At 41.3% G+C, this 12272-nt stretch overlaps 1 protein-coding gene across 1 annotated transcript; it reads right to left on the reverse strand.

Moving 5' to 3' along the window:
* Positions 1-1943: 1943 nt before the first annotated feature.
* On the reverse strand, positions 1944-6987 carry LOC134338520 (polyubiquitin-like). Its single transcript, XM_063034408.1, has 2 exons — positions 6771-6987; positions 1944-5468 (listed from the first exon to the last, which is right to left on the reverse strand). Exon 2 carries the CDS (start codon positions 5454-5456, stop codon positions 4743-4745), a length of 714 nt encoding a protein of 237 aa, XP_062890478.1. The 5' UTR covers positions 5457-5468; positions 6771-6987; the 3' UTR covers positions 1944-4742.
* Between the last annotated feature and the right edge of the window lie 5285 nt (positions 6988-12272).

Here is a 12272-nt window from a genome sequence, read left to right on the forward strand (position 1 = left end):
GCCTGACTCCAGCCAACGTAACTCTCTGGGTCATTGAGGCACACAAGTCTCCAAGCCCTATGACAAGGTTGTGGTCCTCTTGGAATAGATTTACCTGAGCAATCATTAACTACTTGAGAGGTCAGGTGGACATTGCTAATGATCAGAATAAGCATAATAAAAATGTGGAATCATATAATTTGCAATAATGATTAAGTTAATATGCGGAATTATCTTCTGGCATGTACGTCCACACTACACCGGATAATTTTGAAAATGAAGCTTTTTCCCTTCGTTTTGCTCTCCCGTCCACACTTAGCCGGCGTTTTCAGCCCCCGAAAACGGAGATTTTCGAAAACACTCTCCAGAGTGAATAAATTTGAAAACGCTTAATATCCGGCGTAGTGTGTACGGGGTAAACGGAGAGTTTAAAAACGTTGTCATAACAACACCACAACAACAATGCTTTTTTCTGCTTCTGCTTGGTACTGCGCAAGCTGTTATAACGCGCAGTCGGTGTGAACGGCGTGAGAGTTAAATTGTGAAGTGAGCTTTTTTGACTATTTAAAAACGCTGTCATGACGTGCCGGAACAGATGTTCGTTGTTTTCTTGAACGCCACCACCTAACAATTTCAGAACAGCCGGCAACGAGACTGAAGCCAGAAGAGTTATGTACTCACCAAATACTTTGACCCATAGCTTACTGAATAAATAAGTATACTCACTTCGCCCTGTTTTCTGTCCTTGCTTGTATGAAGGTGGTTTACCTATTTATGCAAGTACTTCTCTGACAATAGATGTGTAACAGCCTAATGTAACATTGTATGGAAATACAAGATAACACTGATGCAGACATGTTTTATACATTTAACAAGGTGCTTTATTAAAGCAACAGAGTTAGTCAGTTTTTCAATGTTTGTCGTCAGCTGGGTCATACTGTCCGTGAACTCCCTGCCGGTTGCCTCCATACGCTCCAGTATTTTTTTTAAAGTTTTAAGTCCTCCTGCGCGAGAGCCAAGAGCAATTCCTTTAAAGTTTTTCTACTCTGTAACTGGACAAACGCGCACTAAGAATACCGTTTCTTCTCAGCTTGTTTTCTGTGTCCTGCGCATGCCCAGTAGGAGGAGATTCGCCCAAATATCCGCCTAATGTGGACGGAGATATTTTGAAAAACGCTTAGTGTGGACGCCTGTCGTTTTTACCCGAAAGCGGCGTTTTCAAAATTATCCGGCGTAGTGTAGACGTAGAAGAACCGTTGAACCAAAAAATCAATTTACACCTAATTCTTAAAATGCATGGACTCATTGATTGATTTACTTTATTTTGCCTCTTCTTGGTCCAACAAGAGTCTTTTAAAGTTTTTAAAAGAATAAAAGGGGCAATTTTTAAACCTTTATTTAGGGGTAATTGAGTATTCAGGTTTTAGAAGACAAATGGATTTCAGCCTCGCCACATCAGCAGAATTGGTAGTGAGTAGAGATTCAGAACCTTAATACCATCTGCACCAAATGAACGTGTTTCCATTTCAATTACATCTATATCCAAGGCAAGGGGCTGACAAATAGGCAAATATGTGCGGAAGAGGGAATTCATACTGGAACTTTTGAAAATTGTTTTCACAATTCCATGCTTAATGATGTAGGAAAGGGAGTAAGTGAGGGAAGAGTAACACAGAATGGGGAATAGTGCTATTTGGACTTCCAATATTTGCTTAGGATATAATAGGAAAGAATGCAGAATAGCTAATATAATAATTCCATTGTGTAAATTGTTAAATGTGAATTGGGGTTTTTGGGAATCATGTACATGGTTCAAACGCCACAATCAAACTTTGGTCAAGATACTTCATCTCTTACCAGGGTCTACAGAACTAGATGTAAGCAATCACACAGAAATGCCAGTGTTCATACATTCGACTTTTATTAAGAAAAGTCATTTCAAATCATATTGAAAATTTCAATAGTGAACATTGCAAAACATTTAGAACTTCAACGAATCTGATTTTATTGAACTATTAATGCTAAAATGAAAATAAAAGTCCATTGGAAGGACACAGTAACTGAAGCAATTCTTGAGGATATTAAGGTAAAGCAGTAAGTCATCTCCCCTCCCTCCATTAAACCCAATCTTTTTAGTGGGATTTGTTTTAAAACATAGTAAATTGAAATTGCCACAGCAGTTATTTCTGGGTCTTTGAGTGAGACCAGTTTTGTGTGGGAAGGCATAGACCATCAGATTGTGATCAGCCATTCGGAGTTTCATTGATCTGAACAGGAGGTGCAGATTGCCAGAGTTCCTTTCTTTTTTAATCTTTTTATTAGTTTTCAAGTTCATATACATAATAACAATAGTGATACAAAGAGATTTGAAATACCTTACTGTTAAAAACATATAGAAAAAAGACTACAAAATAGTACATGTGTAATAGACTTCCAAACTCTTGATATAGTTAATCATGAAGAAAAAAAGAAATAAAAAGAAAAGGATATCGCAAAGGAAAAACCCCAAAAAAACAACAAAAAAACTGAAAATAGAACTAATTGTTAAACCCCCCAAAAATACAAACAGAACAAAATATTGCTGAACCAATATATTAGATCGAATAATTAGATCAATTCATTAATGTCATCAACTCTGCTCCTCTATTCGTATATTCTAAGTTAATAAAAAGGATTCAAAAAAGATCAAACTACATCATATGAAAACGTTGAATAAATGGCTTCCAAGTCTCTTCAAATTTAACTGAAGGATCAAAAATGACCCTTCTGATTTTTTCTAAATTTAAACATGATATCATTTGGGAAAACCATTGAAATGTAGTAAGGGTGGTTGGTCTCTTTCCAATTCAATAAAATGGATCTTCTGGCCATTAATGTGACAAATGCAATCATCCAACAGGCTGAAGAAGATAAAGAGCTATGTTCCATCATTGGAAAACCAAAAATTGCCGTAATAGGATGGGGTTCTAAATCAAAATGCACAACTATTGAAATAATATCAAAAATATCTTTCCAAAATTTTTCAAGAGAGGGCAGGACCAGAACATATGAGTCAAAGAAGCCACCTCAGAGTGACATCTGTCACAAACAGGATTTACGTGGGAGTTAAAACGAGCTAGTTTATCTTTAGCCATGTGGGCCCTATGCAACACCTTAAATTGTATCAGCGTATGTTTAGCACATATAGAGGAAGAGCTAATGGAAAAATTTTCTCCCATTTCTCTAAAGGTAAGTGAAGTTGAAGTTCCATTTCCCATTCATTCTTAATTTTATCGGACATACCTGGCTGTATTTTCATAATTATATCATAAATAGTTGCTATTAATCCCTTCTTTTCTTTTTAAATCTTTTTCATTAATTTTCAAAATTATAAACAAAATAACAATGTTGATACAAAGAGATTGGAATAATCTTATTATTAGTAAACATATACAAAAAAGATTTCAAATAACATAGGTATAATAGACTTCCAAACTCATGATGAAATTAACCATAAAGAAGAAAAAGAAATAAAAAGAAAAAAATATATATAAAGAACTCCCCCCCCCAAAAAAAGAACCAAATACTAAACCCCAAAAAAGCAAACGGATATTAATCCCTTCTGATTAGGATTTAAACCTAAAATTTTTCCCATGATATCAGTAGAGCGTAAAATCAGAAAGGTAGACAGTGTGGCATGTAAAAAGATTCTTATTTGTAAGTATCTAAAAAAATGGGATCTCGGCAAGTTATATTTATTAGATAACTGTTCACAAGACATGAAACAGTTATTCAAAAATAAATCATGGAAACATGTTATACCCTTCATTTTCCATATCAAAAAGGCTTGATCCTTTGGAGAAAAATTAGATATAATAGTGCTTGATAATATAAATTTGTTCAAACCAAAAAAATTACTAAATTGGAACCATTTTCATAAAGTATATTTAATTATTGGATTAACCATTTGTTTATTCAATTTAGAAAACACAAAGGAAAGTGAAGTTCCTAAAATAGAAACCGGTGAAAACCCTTGTACAGAGTAACCTTCAAGGTCTACCAATTGTGCACTTGGAATTATATCCCAATCTTGTGTCCAAAATATTAAATATCCAATATTAATTGCCCAGTATTAAAATCATAAATTCCGCATTGCTAAACCACCATCTTTCTTCGACTTCTGTAAATATTTTTTACTTAACCTAGGATTTTTATTCTGCCATATATAAGATGAAAGTTTAGAATCAATAGTATCAAAAAAAGATTTAGGAATAAAAATTGGTACCACGTGAAATAGATATAAAAATTTTGGTAGAATAATCATTTTAATAGTATTGATTCGGCCAATCAATGGTAGAGACAATGATGACCATTCAGTAAGCAATTGTTTAACCTGACTAATTAACGATAAAAAATTGAGCTTGAATAAGTCCTTATGTCTCTTATCAATTTTAACCCCCAAGTAAGTAAAAAATTCAGTAATCAGGTTGCCAGAGTTCCTTTGATTTTGTTAATATCTGGCCTCTGCAAAACTGACTACCCATGTTTTCCAGGCTAAGAAGGCAACAAGGTGACAAGCAACAAACCTCGATGGGAATTTATGTCGTTGTCCAACTGACACCCCATCAGTACAGCATTAATACAGAGTGGAAATTGGTCCTTTGTCCAACTTGTGAATATCACTGTGGAACGTAACAGATAGGCAGGGTAAAGTAACAAAGTGCTAATGACAGAATTTAGGAATGCAATAAAGTACCACTAAATTATATTTAATCACAGTTCTCTTAACCATCAGCGGGAGTAAATCTGCCTCCACCTAGCCGGAGCAGCAGAGAGATGGTGGTTCGTGGTGTGATGTTGTAGGCGGAGAGCAATCGCCCATCCTCCAACTGTTTGCCCTCGTAAACCAGGCGCTGCTGTTCGGGTCTGACCCCCTCCCGCCGATGGACCCGCGCTTTAAACTTCTGCACGGACTCAGAGGGCATCACGTCGTACGTCGAGGTTTTCCCCTTGTCATTCAGGAGAAATATCTGCATGGATTCCTCTTTGCTAACCAACATGACGGTGGTTTGTGGTCTGATGTTGTAGTCGGAGAGCAATCGCCCATCCTCCAACTGTCTGCCCTCGTAAACCAGGCACTGCTGGTCGGGTCTGACCCCCTCCTGCCGATGGACCCGCGCTTTAAACTTCTGCATGGACTCAGAGGGCATCACATCGTACGTCGAGGTTTTCCCTTTGTCATTCCGGAGAAATATCTGCATGGATTCCTCTTTCGTGACCAGCAACAGGACGGTGGGGCTGGGGTTGAGGTTGTAGTAGCTCAGACTTCTGTCGTCCTGCATCTCCACGCTTTGGCCATTTTGCACCATCAGACGCTGTTGGAAAATGGGCACCTTGGTCTTTTCCTGGATTTTCATCTTGAGTGTCGACACTTGAATGGAAGGGTCGACAGCAAGTTCGAAACCATCGCCGCTGATAAACCTCACCTGAAGTCTCATCTTGTCAAATCGCTGTGGAGAAAGGAGAAGTGATTAGAGAGTTTTTACATCAGCAGGGCATGAACTATGAGGTATTAATATGGCATTGCCTATAATATCAACATAATTAGACTATTTACTAAGATCTGTAGACAAGCGGCAAAAGACAAACCACTCTTTCCCTCGCAGTTCTAAAGGAATTTTGAGCCGCAATACTGACAATTGACGGGAGAGGGACTCCGCGAGCCGGTGGGTTTAAACATTTTTGAACTTGATTCGATTAGCGGCAAAAAAAATATGTAAATGTTACTCATTGGAACCGCAGTAAATGTGCAACTTGTTTAGATTTCTAAGCCAGGACCATTCCAACCGCAGTTTAATAGGGGAAAAATCACTTCTGTCACATCGCGTTAATGGTGTACCGGGGAGAGCATTCGGACTTGTTGCATCACCGTCTGATATGTAGGGGCAACGACACAGGGTCAGAAAAAGCTGCAGAGGGTGGTAAACTCATCCAGCTCCATCATGGGCACCAACAGAGGATATCTTCAAAAGGTGATACCTCACGGAGAGGGCATCGATCATTCTGGGCCTGCAGGTCATGCCCGCTTCTCATTGCTACCACCAGCGAGGAGCTTGAAGACTCACGCTCAACGTTTCATGAACAGATGAACTACTGAACAGTACTTTTGCTTGTGTGTGTGTGTGTGTGTGTGTGCGCGCGCTATTATAATTTATATTATGTTTTATGTACTGTATTGAACTGCCGCCGCAAATTGCCAAATTTATCGATTTAAGTTAGTGGTGATCACCCCAATTCTGATTCTAAATCGATTCTGCTGAGAATGAACTCCATTTTACTTTCAACCAAACATTCACCCTCCACGCCCGCTTTCCTGCACAGAAAGAGTCCACTCCTGACCCAGACTTCCCGAGTCACTCAATTCACACGCAAATTATTGTCGTGACATGAACGAAGATTTCATGCACCGTTTAACAAGACCGTTACGCTACATCAGCCGATTAACGGGTTTCACCGAACCGTGAGCCTATCAATCTGAGAAGCAGGAGTGGCCATTCGGCCTGCACCGCTATTCAATGATATCCCCGATGATCTTTTACCTCGCCGCCAGTTGACAACAATTTGTCGCGGATCTATTGCCACTTTCTGTAAAGTTAGTTTTCTACTAACTTGTTCTCGCCCCGCGTTTTGTCAGCGGTAGAGACTACATTTCCTGCCCGGTTCAGAGGATCTTAGTAATTTAAATTATACCGTCAATGTTGTAAACAGCTAGATAAAAATGAGAACTTTGAGATAATCAAATAAAGTCTTACAATTTTTGTCGACAGTGCAGGAAGTCAGGACGAATCTGAAGAAAATCTGATCCGCAGCTTTTTTTCTTTGCCCTTTATTCCGCACCGACTTTCAGCTCTGGTCCGGGTAAATCAATAGAAATTCTCGGGCTGCTGCTGATCGGTATCCCCGCTCCTGCAACTCTGCGTCTCTCCGCCTCCCCCGGCTCGCTTTATCTTCTGCTCCCGTTTCTGAACGTCACCGCGCCGCTGGGCTGATCTCACGGCCCGCTGTCGCTGTGTTGATAAACAAACCAATCAGGTTCCAGCCGAAGTTTCGTTTCCGAAAAATTCCCCGCAGGGAATTGGAAATGCATGCGCCCTGTTACAGGGTTCAACGCTATCGGCTGAGTCACTTTCGGATTCCGTTCTGGTGTCAGCATCTGCAACAATAACACAGGCACAGGGAAGTCGAGAATGTGAAGCCCGATCTTGAAACGGAAAATAACCTTAAACGTGTCATCTCCGAATACATTTATCTGGTTCATTCAGTGACAACCTAAGTGATAAAATGCACGAATCCACCGAAACAAAACAACACAACTGTGCCCAATCCACATCACCTCTATTTCCCCATCATTCTTGCCCAGATCCCCGTGGGCTGAGCAGCCGTAGTGTTACCCCGTTTCCCGAGCTTCACCCCATCCAGCATATCAATCTTTTCAACGTCCACCATCTCCACCGTGATTCCACAACCCGTCACACATTCTGCTCTGCACCTCTTTCTGTTTTCGGCATGGACCCCTCGGTCCGTGACTCACAGGTCCTCAGATCCCTCCACCCACCCCACCTCCCCCACCCCCACCAGCGGAACTTTGTAAGTGTAGGATGTGTTACAGCTGACCTCTCCAATGGTCAGCCCGCCTCCATCACCAACCAGTGCCCTAAAGAGAGACCCAGGAGATCATACAGACGCCAGGAATCTTGAAGAGCAGCCAAAATAGTTGGGGGAACTCTGGAGGTCAGGCAGCATCAATGGAGGGAAATGAACATCCATAATTCACTCGAGATCCTTCATCAGGATTGGAAAGAAAGGGGGCTGAAGCCAGAATAAGGAGGAGGGATGAGAGAGAGGTGGAGTATAAATTAGTGAGGGGGAGAATGGATGGGTGTGGGAGTGGGGATGATGTGAGAAGATGGGAGGTGATCAGTGTAAGCACTAAGGGGCTGAAGAAGAAGGAATCTGATCGGTAAGGACAGGAGACCATGGAAGGATATGGGGATCCTGGGAGGGTCATGAGGGTAGGGGAGGAAAGAGGTGAGAGGATCACTAAAATAGGAAAAAAACTAAAGGGGAGGTGTTGACCAGAACTTAGAGTTTAATGCCATCGGGTTAAAGACTACTCAGACCGAGTATGAGATATTGCTCCCCCAGATTGTGTTTGGCTTCATCGTAGCAGTGTCCTAAACTGCACTTCCAGGTGAGGCAGACATTCACGTGCACCTCCCTTGGCTTTCTTTATTGTAGCAACTGCTTCTGATGTGGTGTCCTCTATATTGGTGAGACCAGGTGGAAATTAGACTGGGAATCTCTTATCAGATTCCATCATCTGCTGCTCTTTATCACCTCCACCCATCACTTCCCAGCTTCTGTCCCCATGTCCACTCTCCCTCCTCCATCCGCCTATCATTCATTCTCAACCGGATCCATCTTGTGTTTAGGACAGCAATAAAGGACCTCCATCTCTATCTGGACACAAGGTTTCTTCATTGCTGTTTCTGTGACAATTATTTTTTGACCAGTCACTGTTCTTATCCATGAGCTGAACACCTGAACCTGGAGATGTGGTGGTCCACTGTTAGTCTGCCCTCTGTTAGAGTGAAGTTTTTTGGATAGATGATTTGTTTACACTTAAATGACTTTTGCCACCAGACTTCTATTTGACAAAGTACTGTGGATTGAGTCCACAACAATGCGCTTCCTAAAGGTGTGAATACCAGATGCTTCTGGTGCCGTAGTTTGACCAGATGCTGTAGTTTCAAAGACAGTATTATCTGTACTTTATAAATATTAATTGTCTTCTATGTTAGCACATAAAATGCCAAATAAATGTATGGTGGATTTAACTAAAGGCTGTGGATACCAACCCAGACATGTTGGCGTCAGAAGGAAAGGATGAAATCCGAAGATGTGATGTTTGTATGTAGCTTCAAAAGGAAGCATTGTCTATAACTTTTTAGGTAGTGATGGCCTTTGAGTTTAGCATATAAATATCTGAACCCACATTGGACTAACAGTCCTTTCTACTGGAAGCGTCTCCGTCCATATGATGCCTGCTTGTTGTGTCGAATGTCGAATAAAGAAGCTGGTTTGAATCTACCAGTGACTCTGACTCTCCATTAATGTCATCCACGCTACAACACCCTCTACCCTTTGACCTGTTTGGCACACGTGACCCTACCAAGAGCCAAAGCAAAAGGCCCTGACTCCAGCCAACGTAACTCTCTGGGTCATTGAGGCACACAAGCCTCCAAGCCCTGCGACAAGGTTGTGGTGCTCTTGGAATAGATTTACCTGAGCAAACATTAACTATTTGAGAGGTCAGGTGGACATTGCTAATGCTCAGTGTAAGCATACTAAAAATTGTGGAATCATATAATTTGTTTAAGTTAATATGTAGAATTATCTTCTGGCATGTGTTAATACCTTAGTTATTATCTTTGGGACTCAGCACAAAATTGAAAAGATGTTAAACCATCAATTTACACCTAATTCTTAAAATGCACAGACTCATTGATAGATTTGTTTCCTTTGCCTCTTCTTGATCCTGCAGGAGTCTGTTAAAGTTCTTAAAGTAAAATTCTAGGACAATTAAAGGACAATTTTGAAACCTTTATTCTGGGCTACAGCAATTAATTATTCAGGTTTTAAATGACAAAAGGATCAATTCCACCTCGCTACATCAGCAAAATTGGAGGTGAGTTTAAATTCAGAACCTTAATACCATCCGCCCCAATCAAAGGTGCTTCCATTTCAATTAAGATCGATATCTTAAGACAATAATAAGACACTAACCTATCCCTCAACGTCAGCAAGACGATGGAATTGGTTGTTGACTTCAGAAGGAGTAGTGGACCGCACAACCCTATTTACATTGGTGGTGCGCAAGTGGAACAGGTCAAAAGCTTTAAGTTCCTCAGGGTCAATATCACAAATGACCTGACTTGGTCTAACCAAGCAGAGTTCACTGCCAAGAAGGCCCACCAGTGCCTTTACTTCCTGAGAAAACTAAAGAAATTTGGCCTGTCCCCTAAAACCCTCACTAATTTTTATAGATGCACCGTAGAAAGCATTCTTCTCGGATGCATCACAACCTGGTATGGAAGTTGTCCTGTCAAAGACTGAAAGAAGTTGCGGAAGATCGTGAACATGGCGCAGCACATCACACAAACCAATCTTCTGTCTGTGGACTCACTGTACACTGCACGCTGTCGGAGAAGTGCTGCCAGGATAATCAAGGACACCACCCACCCAGCCAACAGACTTTTTGTCCCTCTTCCCTCCGGGAGAAGGCTCAGGAGCTTGAAGACTCATATGGCCAGATTTGGGTACAGCTTCTTTTCTACTGTGATAAGACTGCTGAACGGATCCTGAGCCAGATCTGGGCCGTACCCTCCAAATATCCGGACCTGCCTCTTGGTTTTTTTGCACTACCTTACATTCCATTTGTCTATTTTATATGTATGATTTATAATTTATATTTTTATTATTTACTAATTTTAACAATTTTTAATATTTAATATTTGTAATCCAGGGAGTGTGAAGTGCAGATTCAAATATTGCTGTGATGATTGTACATTCTAGTACTAGTTGTTTGGTGACAATAAAGTGTAAAGTATATCCTAGGCAAGGGGCTGGCAAACATGCAAATGTGTGCAGAAGAGGGAATTCATACTGGAACTTTTGAAAACTGTTATCACAATTCCATGCATAATATAGAAACATAGAAACATAGAAAATAGGTGCAGGAGTAGGCTATTCGGCCCTTCGAGCCTGCACCGCCATTTATTATGATCATGGCTGATCATACAACTCAGAACCCCGCCCCAGACTTCCCTCCATACCCCCTGATCCCCGTAGCCACAAGGGCCATATCTAACTCCCTCTTAAATATAGCCAATGAACTGGCCACAACTGTTTCCTGTGGCAGAGAATTCCACAGATTCACCACTCTCTGTGTGAAGAAGTTTTTCCTAATCTCGGTCCTAAAAGGCTTCCCCTCTATCCTCAAACTGTGGCCCCTCGTTCTGGACTTCCCCAACATCGGGAACAATCTTCCTGCATCTAGCCTGTCCAATCCCTTTAGGATCTTATACGTTTCAATCAGATCCCCCCTCAATCTTCTAAATTCCAACGAGTACACGCCCAGTTCATCCAGTCTTTCTTGATATGAAAGTTCTGCCATCCCAGGAATCAATCTGGTGAACCTTCTTTGTACTCCCTCTATGGCAAGGATGTCTTTCCTCAGATTAGGGGACCAAAACTGCACACAATACTCCAGGTGTGGTCTCACCAAGGCCTTGTACAACTGCAGTAGTACCTCCCTGCTCCTGTACTCGAATCCTCTCGCTATAAATGCCAGCATACCATTCGCCTTTTTCACCGCCTGCTGTACCTGCATGCCCACTTTCAATGACTGGTGTATAAGGACACCCAGGTCTCGTTGCACCTCCCCTTTTCCTAATCGGCCACCATTCAGATAATAATTTGTTTTCCTATTTTTGCCACCAAAGTGGATAACTTCACATTTATCCACATTAAATTGCATCTGCCATGAATTTGCCCACTCACCCAACCTATCCAAGTCACCCTGCATCCTCTTAGCATCCTCCTCACAGCTAACACTGCCACCCAGCTTCGTGTCATCCACAAACTTGGAGATGCTGCATTTAATTCCCTCATCCAAGTCATTAATATATATTGTAAACAACTGGGGTCCCAGCACTGAGCCTTGCAGTACCCCACTAGTCACCGCCTGCCATTCTGAAAAGGCCCCGTTTATTCCCACTCTTTGCTTCCTGTCTGCCAACCAATTCTCCACCCACACCAATAATGATGTAGGAAAGGGAGCAGCCTTGGCAGTCAAAGTGAAGGATAATCCAAAGAGCTTTTACAAGTATATTAAGAGCAAAAGGATTGTAAGGGATAAAATTGGTCCTCTTGAAGATCAGAGTGGCCGGCTTTGTGCGGAACCAAAAGAAATGGGGGAGATCTTAAATAGGTTTTTTGTGTCTGTATTTACTAAGGAAGCTGGCATGAAGTCTATGGAATTGAGGGAATCAAGTAGTGAGACCATGGAAAGTGTACAGATTAAAAAGGAGGAGGTGCTTGCTGTCTTGAGGAAAATTAAAGTGGATAAATCCCCAGGACCTGACAGAGTGTTCCCTCGGACCTTGAAGGAGACTAGTGTTGAAATTGCGGGGGCCCTGGCAGAAATATTTAAAATGTCGCTGTGTATGGGTGAAGTGCCGGAGGATTGGAGA

This window comes from Mobula hypostoma, chromosome 27 (genome assembly GCF_963921235.1).
Source record: "Mobula hypostoma chromosome 27, sMobHyp1.1, whole genome shotgun sequence".
NCBI lineage: Eukaryota > Metazoa > Chordata > Chondrichthyes > Myliobatiformes > Myliobatidae > Mobula > Mobula hypostoma.

What these genes read in the sequence shown, in the direction of transcription:
- LOC134338520 (XM_063034408.1), bottom strand. Translation starts at nt 5,456, where the DNA reads ATGAGACTTCAGGTGAGGTTTATCAGCGGCGATGGTTTCGAACTTGCT.